The sequence below is a fragment of the Neomonachus schauinslandi genome, chromosome 7, assembly GCF_002201575.2.
Source record: "Neomonachus schauinslandi chromosome 7, ASM220157v2, whole genome shotgun sequence".
NCBI lineage: Eukaryota > Metazoa > Chordata > Mammalia > Carnivora > Phocidae > Neomonachus > Neomonachus schauinslandi.
In genome coordinates, this window is record NC_058409.1 from 133,754,574 (window position 1) to 133,773,841 (window position 19,268).

A 19,268-nucleotide genomic window follows, 5' to 3' on the forward strand; every position below is an offset into this window, starting at 1 on the left:
CGAGAGTGGGAACACAAGCAGGGGGAGTGGGAGAGGGAGAAGCAGGCTTCCCGCTGAGCAGGGAGCCCGATGCGGGGCTCGATCCCACGACCCTGGGATCATGACCTGAGCCGAAGGCAGACGCTTAACGACTGAGCCACCCAGGCCCCCTAAATTCAAATTCTTATAGGAATTATGTTGTTGATGCATTCAGAAAGTCCAAAAATACATATTCTACCTTCGATTTTGTAGCTGTTAAATGTCAGTTATTTTCATTGTTTGGCTAATATTAGCATATGATGCTAAGAAAAGAAAAAAAAGAGTTTTTCTTTTCTTAACTAATTTAATAATCAATTAAAATGCATAAAGTTCTCCAAAGCACATATCCTCATTATTGTTTTATCTCCAAAATCTTTATTTGCCCTCCCTTTATTATTTCCCCTCTCTCTTTTTGAAGAGAGTCAAAGTGGATACAAATGATGGCCAGGTTTATAGGAGCTGAGAAGAATGGGAAAAAAAAAGCATTTTTATTAATTATTTTTTTCTTTATTTTATTTTATTTATTATTATGTTAATCACCATACATCATTAGTTTCTGATGTAGTGTTCCATGATTCATTGTTTGTGTATAACACCCAGTGCTCCATGCAGAACGTGACCTCTTTAGTACCCATCACCAGGCTAACCCATCCCCCCACCCTCCTCCCCTCTAGAACCCTCAGTTTGTTTTTCAGAGTTCATAGTCTCTCATAGTTCATCTCCCCCTTCGATCCCCCCCATTCTTCCCCTTCTGCTATCTTCTTCTTTTATTTTTTTTTTAACATATACTGTATTATTTGTTTCAGAGGCACAGCTCTGTGATTCTACAGTCTTACACAATTCACAGCACTCACCATAGCACATGCCTCCCCAATGTCTATCACCCAGGCACCCCATCCCTCCCACACCCCAGCACTCCAGCAACCCTCAGTTTGTTTCCTGATATTCAGAATTCCTCATATCAGTGAGGTCATATGATACATGTCTTTCTCTGATTGACTTATTTCACTCAGCATAATACCCTCCAGTTCCATCCACGTCGTTGCAAATGGCAAGATTTCATTCCTTTTGATGGCTGCATAATATCCCATTGTATATATATACCACATCTTCTTTATCCATTCATCTGTCAGTGGACATCTTGGCTCTTTCTGCAGTTTGGCTATTGTGGACATTGCTCCTATAAACATCGGGGTGCACGTACCCCTTTGGATCCCTTCATTTGTATCTTTGGGGTAAATATCCAGTAGTGCAATTGCTGGATTGTATGGTAGCTCTATTTTCAACTTTTTGAGGAACCTCCATACTGTTTTCCCGAGTGGCTGCACCAGCTTTAACATCAGCTTGGATTCAGTTTATGAGCTCTATGACAGAATATTATTTCACTGTGTCACTTTGAATTAAGAATAGCATTATGAAACTTCATAAATCTTCTCAAGGCACAAGCTATTTGTAAAAAAAAAAAAAAAAACACACACAAAAAAAAACCCACAAAAAAACTACTCTTACTCAACACTTACGTCATATTGCATTGAACAAAATTTAAACAAATAGAAAGTACCCCTATACGTTCTTAAGTGCTAAAGCATTAAAAACACTAACAACATCAGAATAATAACTTTTTAAATTTTTCATCCCATCTAAAAATTAGGAGATGGGCTACATTTAAATGAGAGTATAAGGGGGCGCCAGGGTGGCTCAGTCAGTTAAGCCTCCGACTCTTCATTTTGGCTCAGGTCATGATCTCAGGGTCGTGAGATGGAGCCTGGAGATGGGTTCTGAGGTGGTCATGGAACCTGCTCAAGATTTTCTCTCTCTTCCTCTCTCTCTCTCTGTCCCTTCCCCACTGCTCTTGTTCTTTCTCTCCCTCCCAAATATGTAAATAAATAAAATGAGAGCATAAGGCATCTGAAATTCAGCAATTTTATTTGTTTGTTTATTTATTTATTTATAAAGGGAGAAAGAGAGAGAGCATGAGAGAGCAGGGGGAGGGAGAAGAGGAAGAAAAAATGTTAAGCAGGCTCCAGGTACAGTGTAAGAGCCTGATGTGGGGCTTGATCTCACAATTCTGAGATCATGACCTGCGCCAAAATCAAGAGTCAGGCACTTAACTGAGAGCCTCCCAGGCACCGCTCAGCAATTTTATTCTTAATTGAAAAGGCAATTGAAATATACTTTAATCAGTTGTTTCTTTTCTACTTGATAGCTGAGAATAAACATGTATTTATTATATACTTACATACTTACCGGATATAAATGTAAAATTACATGAGTTAAAAACATTCAATGGCTGAAAATAGAAATATATCTATAGAAGCACTGTATTTTTCTTGTCACTATTAAGAAATTAAAGCAATTAAAATAGGGGGGTGAATATTTAAGTTGTGCAAAAGGACAATTTTATTATCTTGCATAATTTTTCAAACAGTTCTCTACCATTTCTACAAAAAATATCTATTGCTAATTAGTTAATAAAGATAGCATAAGTTTAAAGTAAAGAATGGTGAAATGATTTCTTTATTTTTAAATAAGTAAAACTTCTTGATTTAAAGAAGAATTCTTACTATTTGATGGGTCTTGGAAATATTATTTCATCCCAAATAAACATAACAGTCATCACACTGAATCCAAAGCAGAATTCTTTTTTTTCTTAAAAAAAGAAAAAGAAAAAGAAAAAGAAAGAAAATGCTTTATTCTTCACCAGGATTTTCTAGTAAACAGGCTAAGCTCTCAGCCGGTCCCATGGAACCATTCATATGTTACTTATGCCCTGTTAGTAAAATGGCCTTTTTTATCTTTTTGCAGTTCAATGGCCAGGAAAGAAATTCACAGCAAATGATTTGGTAGGAGAGCACCATCATGTGGTTAATTTTTTAATAACTCTAAGGGGAAAAAATGAAAAAAAAATTCAATAACTTAATTATTGTAAGCAAACATACATCTTGATTTCTTAAGTTTAAAACTCTCCTATTTTTAGCCAGTCTGCATGCATGCATAAGCTTGAAGAAAAATAAGTGATGTTCTTTATCGGTTTCTGTAAATATTATGTCCCTGTTTTTGTAAATATTTGTCATCATCTCTTTTAAACATCTTACCTAACTTCTCCAATCAGTCTCATAAACTCTAAACTAACTCCCAAACTGAAATTACCAAGGTAGATTGTTTTGCTTTCTTGCAGGCTTTTATTTTTATTTATTATTTATTTTTTAATTTTTTTAAAGTTTAGAATCTATCGATGTGTTTTTTATTTTTTATTGTTATGTTAATCGCCGTACATTACATCATAAGTTTTAGATGTAGTGTTCCATGATTCATTGTTTGTGCATAACACCCAGTGCTCCATGCAGAACGTGCCCTCCCTAATACCCATCACCAGGCTAACCCATCCTCCCACCCCCCTCCCCTCTAGAACCCTCAGTTTGTTTTTCAGAGTCCATCGTCTCTCATGGTTTGTCTCCCCCTCTGATTTCCCCCCTTCATCCTTCCCCTCCTGCTATCTTCTTCTTCTTCTTTTTTTTTCTTAACATATATTGCATTATTTGTTTCAGAGGTACAGATCTAAGATTCAAGAGTCTTGCACAATTCACAGCACTTACCAGAGCACATACCCTCCCCAGTGTCTATCACCCAGTCACCTCATCCCTCCCATCCCACCACCCACTCCTCAACCCTCAGTTTATTTCCTGAGATTAAGAATTCCTCATATCAGTGAAGTCATATGATACACGTCTTTCTCTGTTTGACTTATTTCGCTCAGCATAATACCCTCCAGTTCCATCCACGTCGTTGCAAATGGCAAGATCTCATTCCTTTTGATGGCTGCATAATATTCCATTGTATATATATATATATATATATATATATATATATATATATATATACCACATCTTCTTTTTCCATTCATCTGTCGATGGACATCTTGGCTCTTTCCGCAGTTTGGCTATTGTGGACATTGCTGCTATAAACATCGGGGTGCATGTACCCCTTCGGATCCCTACATTTGTATCTTTGGGGTAAATACCCAGTAGTGCAATTGCTGGATTGTATGGTAGCTCTATTTTCAACTTTTTGAGGAACCTCCATACTGTTTTCCAGAGTGGCTGCACCAGCTTGCATTCCCACCAACAGTGTAGGAGGGTTCCCCTTTCTCTGCATCCCCGCCAACATCTGTCATTTCCTGACTTGTTAATTTTAGCCATTCTGACTGGTGTGGCTTCCTCGCAGGCTTTTAAAGCTGTATGTTCTATATTCTGTTCAAACTTAGAATGACCAAAGTCAAATTCCTTCTCGTCTCCCAACAAAAGCGCTCCTGTTCATATCTTCTCCTTCCTAGATACAGCTCCACCTCCTTTCCAGTTTCTTAACCCCTAGATTTAGGCTTTTTCTTATGCTGCTTCTGTTGCCATCAGCCTCCTCTTGTCAAATGGGACATGAAGCCTGGCCACCAATTTCTCCTGAACATGGGTTAAAATTTCCCTGTTCCTCCTCCTACTGGGTAGACTTGCACACTCTTGGTTATTCCTCCTACCACTGCGATGGCTGTTCTTGGAGGATGACACCTTGTTTTCATTTAGCTTAGCCTTCCTTCTGTTCATCTTACTCTCACGCTTAAATCCTTTTTTTGTTTCCATCATTCATAAGCTACAGTGCGAACAGTGTATTTTTTATTATCATCTCCTGCACACACACACATGCTACATTCACCTCTATCAGATTCACTGCAGTTTCTACCAAATACACTATTCTTCCTTTTGCAGAGAAGGCACTGCCCCACATGAGTATCTTAATTGATTCTTTCCTTTTTAAAAATTTTCTCCCATATTTCACATCAGAGACTTCCATGGGTCCCTCGGGCAAAGTTGATCACTTCTTATTTTCTTCCCAAATGTCAGCATTTCTGTCAAAACACCTATGATACAGCATTCATAGTTTAAACACATCTAATCATTTCTACTATATTTTAGCTGCCTAAAGGCACTTTATCATATCTGTATTTGTGTTGTCATGAGAAAGGAAAGGCTTGAAATATACAGGGTGTTTACATTTTTTGTTGACTAAAGGACACATGTCTCATGTTGTTTATCAGTTTAATTTATGATGCATTATTTTTTAGTTCTCAATACTAGGTAAAGTTAAACATATTTTATAAATTATATACAAATAAGAAATAAGAAACTCAGAGAAGAAAGAGAACTTTTTCAAAATCACACAGCTTGCCATAAATTATAGTATTTGTTTGAAAAGCATATTAACTGTTGTAACTATTATTACAACAATATATGTTAGAAGTAAAACGTGAGTTAGGTTATTCGAGGAAGCTCAAGAGATAATTGGCCTCCCTATATAATCATGATATATACTGTGTGTGCAATAAAACATGTATTTTATTTAAGTTAATGCAATCTTTGTTCATTTTTAAGGAAACTCTTACCCCAAATCCTCAACTAGAAACACTAGAATTTCTTTCAATATTCTTTGTTTTGTTTTGTCTTACTGAATTGTCGTTGAATTAGTTACTGAATTTGTTCCAAAAGGTATTGTCACTAAAATAGGGGCATAGAACTAATAATGCCCATGATTCTTAAGTTAATTCATTAAAACTCTCAAAATTTTGGAGTGCTACAAAAACCCAGAGCGTAACTTATGCATGGAAAAATTAAATGCATTTCTTTTTTTTTTTTTTTAAGATTTGATTTATTTATTTGACAGAGAGAGACACAGCGACAGAGGGAACACAAGCAGGGGGAGTGGGAGAGGGAGAAGCAGGCTTCCCGCTGAGCAGGGAGCCCGATGTGGGGCTTGATCCCAGGACCCTGGGATCATGACCTGAGCCGAAGGCAGACGCTTAACGACTGAGCCACCCAGGCGCCCCTAAATGCATTTCTAATAAATAGTTCTGTGACAAATTTATTTAGAGGTAACTTTAATGAAATGTATGTTTCTTCACTTTAATAATTTTATTTAGAAAATACTTTCCTGTCTGGTCATTCCATTGTTTTTATTTATTTTTTTTAATTATAAAACTGAGATGCTGTTGAAATTTGTCAAAAACTAAAATTCTGGTTTTAAAATCACATTTGATTTTTTCCCTTTGTTGTTCGAGCATTCTCACCTAATAATGTAACAACTTTTACCCCTCAAATAGTTACTTCACTACATTTTAGTAAGTTGCTGAGCTGAATTCCTTCCTCAATGGTGACAGGATACACACGAACTTTCCCATCTACCCCCAACACACAGAACACACATCTGTCTCCCAAGTTTTACATTTTTCCATAGCATTTATTGCCACCCAACATACTACATACTTTGCTTAATTCTCTTACTGTTTTCCATCAAGTCCTAGAAGACAGCAAACTCTTTGCAGGTGGTGATTTTTGTCTGCTTGTTTCAGTTCCAGCATTGATAATGATGTCTGGAACATGGCAGGACATTCAAGAAATATTTATTGAAAGGCGGAATAAAATGTCTCTGGAATTTTGCCCTTGCTCAACTTCCATCAGGTTCATTTCCTCCTGACTTCCCCACGCCTTGTTCTTCTCATCTCAGCTCCTAGCATTACATCCTCAGAAATGCACTTCCCATTTGCTCTATGTTTAATTATGTTCCCTTTCCTTTATCTCATTTTCCTCATAAGTCTTAACACTCTCTGAAAATTATGTACTTATTTTTTGTTGTGGCTCTCCCTCTCTATAATACAAGGTTCATGATAAAATGGACTTAATTTAACTTGCTAACCACCATATTCTCAACTCCAGACATTTGATTCAATCAATGTGGATTTAAGTTGATTTGAATAAATCAAAAAAGAAGGTGCAGATATCATCTATGGATGATTTGCTATGTAATCTGAGTAGTGGTAGAGTTTTAGAATAGTTTCTTACGGAATGGAAAGTGCTAGTAACAAATAAATAAATTGATTACCATGTTGATCATCAAACTAAGTTTTGGGAAACTTAATTTTCCTTTAAGATAATGCTTGATCTGAAAGTCTTATCTTTGTAGTGCACCCTACACTTATTGTACAAGCTTATTGTACAAGATCTTCTCCCTCTTGTCTTTTCATCATGGTTCTGCCTGGTATAAATCTGTTTTCTGCTTGTCTTGAAAAGCATCTACCTTGTTGTGGATAAAGATACAGCCCTCACTCATTTGCACTGATTGAAAATTTTCCCTTCCATTGACTAGTAATTACTACTATACTGTTGAGAAAGTAGAGTCTTATCACTAAAGGATACATTCCGTTGAGTGATGACTGTCCTCTGTTGGTGAAATAATACAGATACATATTAATCATAAAAATTGAAGCAATATAGTGGAGTAAAAAGTAAAGAGCGATGAAAACACAACTATCAAGGGTCAGAGAATGACATAAAGGGTCCTCCACTGAAATCTCAGGGTCTCTAGGGCTGACATCAAAACGTATATTGGGGTGCAATCTGATTTGAAGCTTAGAGATGTTTTCCAAGCTCTACTGGTTGTTGGCAGAGTTCATTTCTTTGTGGCTTTATGACAGAGGTCTGCATTTCTTGCTAGTTACTGGCCATGTTTCAGTCTCAGCTCCTGTAGGCACCGCTTAGGCATTTGCCAGGTGGCTCCTACCCTCCCAAGTTTACTTCTCAAAGTCAGGGAGCATTTATGTGTACTGCCTTTCTTCTAACAGCTCACATGATTAGGTCCGGCCCCTCAACTAAAATCTCCCTTTTAGTTAACTCAATATCACGTGATGAAGACACTTCATTACAGTTGCATCATTTATTTTTCCATAAAACTTGAATTCCTGGAGTGGTATCCGATGCAATTCACAGGTGGCTCACACAGTAAAGGGAAGGGAATTATACAAGAGTGCAGGTCACGGGATGGAAATCATGGAGACCTCTTCGAATTCTACCAAAGCTGTTGTTTTTCAAATTCCTCAAAATATATCTACATCTACACTTCCACTCAGCATTATCTAGACGTTTGTTGAGGCCTGAAAGATCCTAGGGAGCTATTGTTTTGCTTTTTATGCCAAAATTGCTTATTCCTCTTTCAAATGAAAAACACCATTTAGCAATTAATATTTTATGTACTTTTCCATGACCTGGACCTCAGCAAAGTAAGAGCTGAGAAAGTGTCTAAAAATAAAGATGCAAAAAATTGACCTTTGCCCAATTCCTCCTTGACACTCTGAAGAACAATTAAGTATATTGTATTCTGCTTCTCCAGAGTTATATCTCTTACTGTATAGCTCCCTACAATGTCGATTATTCCCTGCAAATTCTACTCGTACTAATTTTCCTTTCTTGAAACACCCTTAGGAGCAGGGAGTTACTTAATTAAATTCTTTTTAATCAATCATTTTCTTACTTCTTTAGAAAGGTTTATAAAATCAAATGGGCCCCATGCAATGCTATAAAAATTTCTATTTATGGTGGAAGAGCTAAATTAGCTCAAATTCATAATAATGGAATTCTGCCATAGACTATGATTAATTTTCTAAGAATAAAAAATAATCCTGTTTGTTCTATACCTATTTCAAATATTAGAGTTTCTGTTGGTTATAAAGTTAGATGGATTTTCCTTCTTCAGCACCACCATCCCCAACCCCCAAACATAGAGGGTAATCAGCTAGATGGTTTGGATAAAGTCAACTAGAGAGAGGTCAGTATTGATTCTCTTTGCTGTTTCTGAGCTATTCAGTTTTATAAAATGGCATTGCCTAGGGGTCAGGTTCATGAAGAAGTAAGGCCATCTAGGATATTATTACGGCATTTCTCTTAGAATTTTCTCCAGTTCTTTGATCACTGCACAATGTAAGTTTTTAGTCTCAAAATAACCTGTATGTACAAAAAGTTTCATTTAACTCCCTGACCACCAATTATTTGCTGGCTATGCAAGGTCAGAAGTTCATAAAAGGCATAGACTATGTCTGATATCCTGACATCAGGACAAAAAAAAAAGTGTGGAAAAGTTTTCAGAATTCTCCTTCCATTTCTGGGCTTGAAATGGACTTTGAAGTGGGAGTCAAGTCCATCATGTGGGTGTGGCATGTTATAATTGAGTAGGTAAATAAAATGTAGATCTTGTCTAGAAAGAATTCTCTGAATTGTGAAAATAATCAGGAGCATTTTAATGTCTAGGAGAAACTAGAGACGGAAAAGGGAAGCAATTGGTATTAGTTCCTATATTCTAAGAAGTTAACGCTAGGTCCACAAAAAGGAGTACTTATAAGGCAGAACAGCTCAATTAGCTTTCTAGGCAAAAGGATCCAAGGTGTTAAAATCAAAATAGTCTTACTTTAGAAGATAGGGGTCACCAAAAAAAAAAAAGGAAGAAGAAGAAGAAGATAGGGGTCACTATGATGGAAAATTATATTATTTAACATTCATAGAGCATTTGGAGTTTACAAAAATTCTTGATGTTATATTTCTATTCATATAACCAATAGCTGTAATATCAAACATGGCATGTTTACATACCATTCTTTACTGTTACTGGCTTAAAGATAAATCAAAATTCCTAACAGGAAAGAGAAGGAAATGGAAGGAAATCAATATTGTATTGATATAATAGGTAAATAGGCATGAGGCAAGTAACTAAAAATATGGAAAGTAAAAGAAAACATTGAGTGCAAAGCAGATAAAATCATGAATAAAAATCGGGTGAATTAGATCAAATAAGGGAATAATTACAGGGAAAATAAATATGGATTCCCCTGAATGAAAATTATTGTGAACAAAACTTAAATGCCACATCTAGGAAGTGTAACTGCTCTAATAAACTCCGTGGAATTGTGAGAATTTTTGAGGATTTCACAGTGATTTTTTAATTTTCTTTTTTCATCCTCAGAGAAAATGCATAAAATGACAATCTTGTCTTTGTGAGAGATATACCTCCTTTATTTCCCCCAGGTGTGCTGAAGCAAAAAACAGATGTGTTGACACAGCAATTAGCAAGTCACTGGAGTCATACCAGAGGGATTTAATTTAGAAAACAGAAACTTTTAAAGGTCCCTGAAAATCTCTATGTTAATGTTAATTTCATGTCTTAGTCTTTCATAGGTGATTAGAAGTCAGAGCCATTGACCTTAAAGTTTATATAAAACACCGTGGCAACACCATATATCCAGAATATAATATTTTCAGTTACTGGGAACATAAAACTATTATTTAGCATAAAAGTGAAAAGAAGTAGTAGTAAAGTTAAAATAGAGAATCAGTTACTTCATGGACAAATGACTTCCAAATACTGTTTCACAATTTTCTTTAATTTGATCACATATGTTCAAGGTAAAATATTGGTACAATATCCTAACGATGCATTACAGTGCCAAATTATATATATAATGCTGAGAACACCAGAGACCGAAATGCTTTGTATAATTACCACTATGTATGTTTTAAATCCTGATATAGTCCCTTTTTAATGAAAAGACCTAAATATTCAAAAAAGTTTAATAAAAAATGATATTATTGTCAAGATAAGAAGAGTGGTCCAAGAAAAAAAAATATTTTGTTAATACCAAATTTTTAACTGGAACGTACGTTGTCTTAACAATCCAATTTCAATTTTATTGTGTTTTATCAGCACCACGCTCTAACCAACTGAGCTAACCGGCCAGCTAATTTTATTGTGTTTAAATTACAGCTTAATTCCACTAGATGTCAGTATTGTATGAGATTAGAAAATGCTTCCCTTAAAATTTCTCGGACAGTTTTAACTACTCATATAAAATGAATAAGCCCTTCTTAAGCATGTATGTGTACATACATGCCATTTTAATATATGCAACTGATTATCTCTACAAGTTACCTAGAATATTCTACAAGTGGGTCATTCTGAAAATGTTTCCTCACCCACTAATTAAAAATTTTGAAACCAACACAATTGCAAATGCTCTGAAACCATGTTCACCATCTTTGCCACATTCTCTATGAATGTACCTCTTCATTTTTGATGTGTCCTCATTACAGCCATTAGATTTCGAAACAAAGAAGGCATATACTTTTAAAGTAGAAGCCTCCAACGTTCACCTTGACCACAGATTTCACTCCGCCGGCCCTTTTAAAGACACGGCCACAGTGAAGATCAGCGTGATGGATGTGGAGGAACCCCCGGTTTTTAGCAAGCCACTCTACACCATGGAGGTTTATGAAGACACTCCAGTTGGGACCATCATCGGCGCTGTCACTGCACAAGACCTCGACGTAGGCAGTAGTTCTGTTAGGTAAGAAAAGGAAACATTTTTATTTTCTGTGTGTCTGAAAAAGGAAAGAAATAAAAATGCTCTGCCCAAACCTGGATGAATGATTTTGTTTGGTAATAGGAGACTTGAAAATGCAATGCCTTTGCATGATCAGTATTAGGTGAAAAGCCATAGGATTTGAACAAAAACATCTGCTATCAATCCCTGCAACAGGGTTCGACGGTGGTGCGATGTTGGACCTGGCACTGAAATTAACCAGGCTCAATTTTTTAATCTATAAAAGGCATTTTGTAATACAGTCTCAGAGGATGATTTCCCATGGTTAATGATATTAAGATACTTTCATAGTGCCTAAAAACGAGTGGATATGTAATACATTTTTCAATTACTCTAAAATTTCTCTTACCAAAAGTTAGTGTTTGAAAAAGATGGTTTTACCATTTTCAGTTTGCAGTTCATTATTTTCACTGACAATTGTGTCCGCTCCTGAAAAGAGTTAGAGCCAATCCTGGGGTAAGATGAATTAAGGAATTGCTCAAAGCGCAGGCTTTACAAAGTGCTCCTGTTGATATAAGGATATAAGGCTACTGGGTAGTGAGTCAACAAAGCCATCGATAGAGTAAAAAAATAATTTCTTTCTCTCCTCCTACCCTAAACCCATACATTCCATTTGCACTACTTCTGAAGCACAATGGGATTTCCCATTCTCTCACTTATACATTGATCCTGCAACATATTTTTTTAAATATTTTATTTATTTATTTGAGAGAGAGAGGTGAGGAGGGAGTGGGGGGCGGGAGGAACATAAAGAGAGGGACAAGTAGACTCCATGCTGAATGTGGAGCCCGATGTGGGGCTCGATCTCATGACCCTGAGATCACCAACTGAGCCAAAATCAAGAGTCAGAAACTTAACCAACTGAGCCACCCAAGTGCCCCGGATCCTGCAACATATTTTGAGACTTACAATTGATTCAACTATGTGTCTTCTGTACATTTAATTTCCTTGCTAGCTGTCCACACCCCACATGTATACAAGAACTGGGAAACCAAAGAGAGAGAGAGAGAGAGGAGAGACAGAGAGAAATATGTGATTTGTTCTGAATCTTCCACCACTAAGGGGTTGAACTTTCATATAGAAAATCAGAACAAAGATAAGTAGGCTTTAAATACAAAAATACTATTGACATAGGGAAAATATATAGACACACAGCTAATAAGATTTTATGCCATGGGGCAATAATAAAAAGTGCATAAATCATTCAGCGGTTACCTCAACACATTCATTCACAGCATATAGGAAAAAATCTCAGGAAAGGGCTTGAGGGCATGCAGGCTCTGCTCTTTGCATTCACCTGAATATATTTCCCAAACTGATCTGAGTATTCCCCTTCTTGAAACATGTCAGTGGTCAAGAGAGAACTCTAAAAAAGTGCATTTGTCTTGGGAAAGAGAAGAAAAAAAGGCAATTACTGAGTGCTCCTACATGTCAGGTCGAATGCTGGCTCATTTACTCATTGGATTCAAGTTGTTGTTCTACATGTCCATATTACAACATGATTCACTCTCAGTTGAACTCCAGAAACCCATATTTATTGCCAGTGTTTGTAGGGGCATTCTCAAGAATCAGCTCCATTAGTAGTTGTTATATATTAACCTGTTAATCATTCATCAATCCTATACTTGAGACCCTCAGTGTCCTGTTGATAATTGTGAAAGTGGGAAATGCCTGGTGATTAGATTTACAGGTAATTTCAAGAATATGAACAGTTATGGAAGAAATATGGAAGGCTGTAAAGAGAGTAATTAAAAGGTAAATAAATATGGATTGAAATTCTCTATGGTTCAATAATGAGAATTTTAGAACACAGTGAACATGCTATGTTGTTTAATTTACTGTATGTTCTATCTTTGAAGATTGATAAAAGCATGATAGAGTCAAAATATTAATAAAATATTATTTTAATGCAATATGTAAAAAAACGAAAAAAAATCAGAGAGTTTATTAGTAAAACTACCACCTGGTAAAGGTAAGGTGAGGGTTACAGACTTCCAAATATAACAGCATGTTCAGAGTTAAGACCCTGGTGTGAGGAATGAAGGAAGGCTACATTCTTGAGATACTCTTGAATTACAGGACTGATTTTTTTTGGGTTGGGGGAGACACAAGCTAGTGTCTGACAAGAGCTACTTTATGTGGGATAAAGTAACATCCCTAGTCTTACTTCTAATGGGTAGCAGCCTGACTCACTAAAGCTGTAAACACAGATGGATCTAATTGATCCCCAGGAGGGGTTGTCAAAAAAACAGAGCTGCTTTTGAATCAACATGAAAGCTATCTTACTTCCATGTCCTTGGAGTAAACAATAAGCTTGAATCATTTCAGTTGAGGAAACATGGGGTATGAATCATCTTTTTTTTTTTTTTTTTTGGTCTGAAAAGATGTTGGCTCACTTAAGAATGATAGTAAAAATATGTTGTGAAAAATAAGCATCAAAATGTGAAATTGCTTGAAATGTTTAGATACGCTCTGTTTGTTTTGTTTTCCTTTGTTTAACTGTCTTTTCACAGGGTTGCTGTGCGAGGTATTAATTTAAGGCTATATTATTCCATGCCAGTGGGTATTTTATTAATATTATTATTGTATTATCACCGAGCACAGCAAAGACCCAGAGTGCAGTGGCATTAAGCAGGGATTGAAGCAACTTTCAAGAAAGGTTAGGAGTAATGACTCTAAATGCAGTTGACCCTTGAACAATGTGGGGGTTTCAGGGCGCTGACCCTCTGCATAGTTGAAAATCCGCATATAACTTGACTCCCCCAAACCTTAACTACCAAGAGCCTACTGTTGACCAGAAAGCCTAATGGATAACATAAACAGCAGATGAACCTGTATTTTGTATAATATATGGATTATATATGTATTCTTACAATAAGGAAGCCAGAGAAATAAAAATGTTATTAAGAGAATTGGAAGGAAGATAAAATACATTTACAATACTGTACTGTATAGAAGAAGACTCCTGTATTAGTGGACCATCAGTTCCAACCTGCGTTGTTCAAGAGTCAAGTGTACACCACGTCCAGTCCCCATCCCAAGCTTAATTTCTAGTTATTGTTTCCTTTACTCTTCTAGCCTTTGCCATTGGATACAGGGATTTCTTGCTTCTACTCTTCTAATGCTCTATATCCTTTGGCTCTTATTATATAAGTCGTGGGAATGATTTCTAGTGCATCAAATGAGTGGAATGAGTGTGCCCACTACCAGTGAGTTGGGGGATTTTCACCACTGTAGTCTCTTAAGTTTAGAAATGAAAATTAAAATATGTGGGGTGCCTGAGTTGGTTAAGCATCTGACTCTTTTTTTTTAAATTTTATTTATTTATTTGTCAGAGAGAGAGCACAAGCTGGGTGAGTGGCAGGCAGAAGGAGAAGCAGGATCCTTCTGAGCAAGGAGCCCAATGCAGGACTCGATCCCAGGACTCTGGGATCATTACCCAAGGCAGACACTTAACCAACCGAGCCACCCAGGCGTCCCAAGTGGCTGATTCTTGCTTTTGGCTCAGGTCATGATTTCAAGGTTGTGAAATAGAGCCCCCCAGCAGGCTCCATACTCAGTTCGGAGTCTGCTTCTCTCCCTCTCCCTCTGCCTCTCCCCCTGCTCTCTCTCTCTCAAAAATAAGTCAATAAAATCTTAAAAAAAAAAAAAAGAATTTAAACTATGTGAGCACTATTCAGTTATATTGAGAATTAATATTTTTTTTGGGTATGAGTGATTCATGTTACGGAGAGATTTCAGTGGATAATTTTGCTCAGTGTGTGCCACGTTTCTTTTGTTCCAAAGACATAAAAATCTTCGTTATCCTGGGAATTTTAAGAGAAAATTCAATCGAATTTATTTTGTGTATAAAATGAGAAAGTGAACAATTCAATTCTAAACTCAATCTCTGTAAGAAGTATTGGATGATAAGAGACTGATGTCACGATGTAAAATCTATTTTGTGCATATACTACCACATATAAGTTCAAAATTACAGAATTTTTTTTAAAGATTTTATTTATTTATTTGAGACAGAGAGAATGAGAGAGAGAGAGAGAGAGCACTTAAAAGGGGTAGGGTCAGAGGCAGAAGCAGGCTCCCCGCCGAGCAGGGAGCCCGATGCGGGACTCGATCCAGGGACTCCAGGATCATGACCTGAGCCAAAGGCAGTCGCTTAACGAACTGAGCCACCCAGGTGCCCCAAAATTACAGAATTTAATAGAACAACTGAATAGTTCCTTTTTCATGTTGCTTTCTTGTGTGTAATGATATTTCTAACCAAAACCTACCACTTAAAATTGATTAATAAATAGAAAATCATTATGAGTTATCATAAGTAGAATGTGATATTTAAAATAACCAATGACTCGTTGTTAAACCAGAAGTGTTTATCTATGTCCTGCTTAAACTTAAATCCCAAATCTGGTCTGTTCACCACACTTTTGGAAAATTTTCTATAATCAATTGGAATTGATTTTTTTCATTGTGGATTAAGAAAATATTAATGTAGGGCGCCTGGGTGGCTCGGTTGGTTAAGCGACTGCCTTTGGCTCAGGTCATGATGCTGGAGTACCGGAATCGAGTCCCGCATCGGGCTCCCTGCTCGGCGGGGAGTCTGCTTCTCCCTCTGACCCTCCTCCCGCTCATGCTCTCTGTCTCTCATTCTCTCTCTCTCAAATAAATAAATAAAATCTAAAAAAAAAGGGCGCCTGGGTGGCTCAGTTGGTTAAGCGACTGCCTTCGGCTCAGGTCATGATCCTGGAGTCCCAGGATCAAGTCCCGCATCGGGCTCCCTGCTCGGCAGGGAGCCTGCTTCTCCCTCTGACCCTCCCCCCTCTCATGTGCTCTCTGTCTCTCTCATTCTCTCTGTCTCAAATAAATAAATAAAATCTTTAAAAAAAAAAATCTAAAAAAAAAAAGGGCGCCTGGGTGGCTCAGGTCATGATCCTGGAGTCCCGGGATCGAGTCCCGCATAGGGCTCCCTGCTCCGCGGGAAGCCTGCTTCTCCCTCTCCCACTCCCCCGCTTCTGTTCCTGCTCTCGCTATCTCTCTCTCTCTCAAATAAATAAATAAAATCTTAAAAAAAAAAAAAGAAAATATCAATGTAGCTGATTTTCATTTGCGAGCCCTTTCCAATACATCAAAAATCTTATTATCTGGGCAGAAATTTGAGCTCAAGTATAAAACACCCTTAGGGAGTGAGAGGAGAGAGAGGCCTGGCTTATCAAGTGTCAGCCTATAGCAACATATATAATTTATTTTAACTGTTAATAGTAAAAATTCATAATTCAAAAAATTACCCACTCTCAGACATGAACACAGTCAGCCTCCACGTCAGTGTCTAAATTCCACACTCCCTTTCTCTTTGTCCCTAAATTTCTTTGAAATATTCCATAATACCAGGGTTTATCTAGTTTTTCTTCCCATATCTACCTTATTTGTACACAATATCTCCTTTTTCACTTAACATTTTTCATCTCTATTTTTCACTTATTTAGCAGATTTTTGTAAGGATTAAATGAGGTATTGGTATAAAATATTTTATTTTAACGTCTTCAATACTTTTAGAGCAGTTTAAGTTTACAACAAAACTGAGAGAAGGTACAGAGATTTCCTCTGGCCCCCTTACGACCACACATTACCAACATCCCCCATCAGCATGGTATATTTGTTACAATTGAACCTACATCATAATCACTCAAAGTCCATAGTTTGCCTTAGGATTCACTCTTGGTTCTGTACATTCTGGGGTTTTGAACAAATATATAATGACCTGTATCCATAATTATAACATCACGTAGAGTGTTTTCACTACACTAAAAATCCTCTGTGCTCTGCCTAGTCATCTTTCTCCCAACCTCACCCCTGCCAAGCCCTGGAAGCCATTGATCTATTTATTGCTTCTATAGTTTGACTTCTCCAGAATGTCATATAGCTGGAGTCATGCAGTATGTAAACTTTTCAGATTAACATCTTTCTCTTAGTAACATACATAAATAACATAAACGTACATAAATAACATACATATCTTTTCAAGGCATACTAGGTCACTTCCTTTTTTTATTTTTATTTTTTTAAAGACTTTATTTATTCATTTGAGAGAGAGTGAAAGTGAGAGCTAGGGAGCTAGAGAGAGAGAGAGAGAGAGAGAGTGAGAGAGAACATGAGCAGGGGGAGGGAGAAGCAGACTCCCCGCCAAGCAGGGAGCCCAACACGGGACTCAATCCTAGGACCCTGCGATCATCACCTGAGCTGAAGTCAGACACTTAAACAATTGAGCCACCCACGTGCCCATAGGTCACTTCTTTTTAGTGCTAAATACTATTCTGTTGTCCGGATGTACCAAAGTTTATTTGTCCACTCACCTAACTAAAGAACATCTTAATTACTTTCAAGTCTTGGCAATTACTGATAAAGTAGTATAAAGATCTAGGTGCAGGTTTTTATGTGGAAATAAATTCTCAGCTCCTTTGCATCATCCAAGAAGTGCATTTGTTGGATCATATGGTAAGAGTATGCCTAGATTTGTAAAAAGCTACTAAACTATCTTCCAAAGTGATTGTACCATTTGGCATTTTTATTATCAATGAAATGCTCCGCATCCTCACCAGCATTTGGTGTTCGGTATTCCAAATTTTGGACATTCTAAAAGGTGTGTAGTGGTACCTCATAGTTGTTTTAATTTGCTGACTGAACAGCTTAGTGGAACATCTTTTCATGTGCTCGTTTGACATCTGTATATCTTCTTTGGTAAGATTTGTTCAGGTCTTTGACCAATTTTTAAATTGTTTGTTTTCATATTGTTGAGTTTTATGAATGCTATTGTTTTCCAGTGCAATCAGAATAAGCAGGGATTTCTAGTAAAGGTGTTGTCTTTCTTTAATATTGTCAACTACAGGATAGATCCCATTGTAAGCAGGAGATTCTGATGGACGAGTAACTTAAGAAGATCATATCTAAAGCTTGCATATACTCAATTATCTCATTGGGAGTAGCTTCTGCTGAGTTTCTGGCTAATGACTACCCAAAGAGATCAAGGAGAGATTGTAGATATGCAAATCAAGTCACTGATAAACATATACAATTCAGATATAGCATTAAGTGATATTCGGCTCAGAACCAGCACTAAAAAATCTGGCAATGCGATTCACCAAAACTCAACTTTTCTCTTTCCCTTTGTTCACACAATTCTATTCCCTCCATAAAATAGTTCCTCACCTTATACTTCATCACCTTCAACCTAGACCTTGCCATCTTAGGTGGCAAAACCATATGTGTACTTCTTGTCCATGCTAACTCACTTCTTCCTCCCAATATTGTGTTTTTCTTATCTTTTATATTCACTAAAATCATCAACCATATTGAATTCTATCATGATGCTTACCACTTTTTGCTTATTGAATAAATATGTATTCACTTTTTAAATGCCATCTCCAAAATGCAGAAAATGAAAAGATACTTGAGAGTTGGGGATATTTCCTTGTTCTCTCACATACTACATGCAAAATTTAATTTGATTTTAAGATTCTCTTGGTAAGTTTATCCTAATACATAGTGAAATGTAGAATGTATATGTATGTATATGTGTGCATTTGTATTTTTCCAAATTGACTATAAACAGATCTGATATATAAATATAATTGGTCTTGGGCGCCTCGGTGGCTCAGTCAGTTAAGCAACCTGCTCTTGATTTAGGCTCAGGTCATGATCTCAGGGTCCTGAGATCCGAGCCCCACGTTGGACTCTGCTCACTGGGGAGTCTGCTCCAGCAAGCTCTCTCCCTCTTCCTCTGCCCCTCCCTCTGCTTCCTCACTCTCTCTGAAATGAATAAATAAATCTTTATATATATATATATATATATATGTCTTTTTGTTTTTTAAAAGTTTGAAGATCTGGGTGTTTAGGGTTTAATCTCTGCTGTCTTACACAATACAGTTAAGAGTATACTTCTTTCTTTTCTTTCTCTTTCTTTCTTTCTTTCCTTCCTTCCTTCCTTCCTTCCTTCCTTCCTTCCTTCCTTCCT

General features: G+C 36.9%; 1 protein-coding gene across 2 annotated transcripts in view; it reads left to right on the forward strand.

Moving 5' to 3' along the window:
• CDH12 (cadherin 12) overlaps nt 1-19,268 on the forward strand; it is a 252,200-nt gene that overhangs the window by 195,825 nt on the left and 37,107 nt on the right. For both annotated transcript variants that reach the window (XM_021695843.1, XM_021695846.1), the window contains one exon: nt 10,974-11,227. In XM_021695843.1, the coding sequence (XP_021551518.1) occupies nt 10,974-11,227 (254 nt within the window). The remainder of the gene's footprint in view (nt 1-10,973; nt 11,228-19,268) is intronic.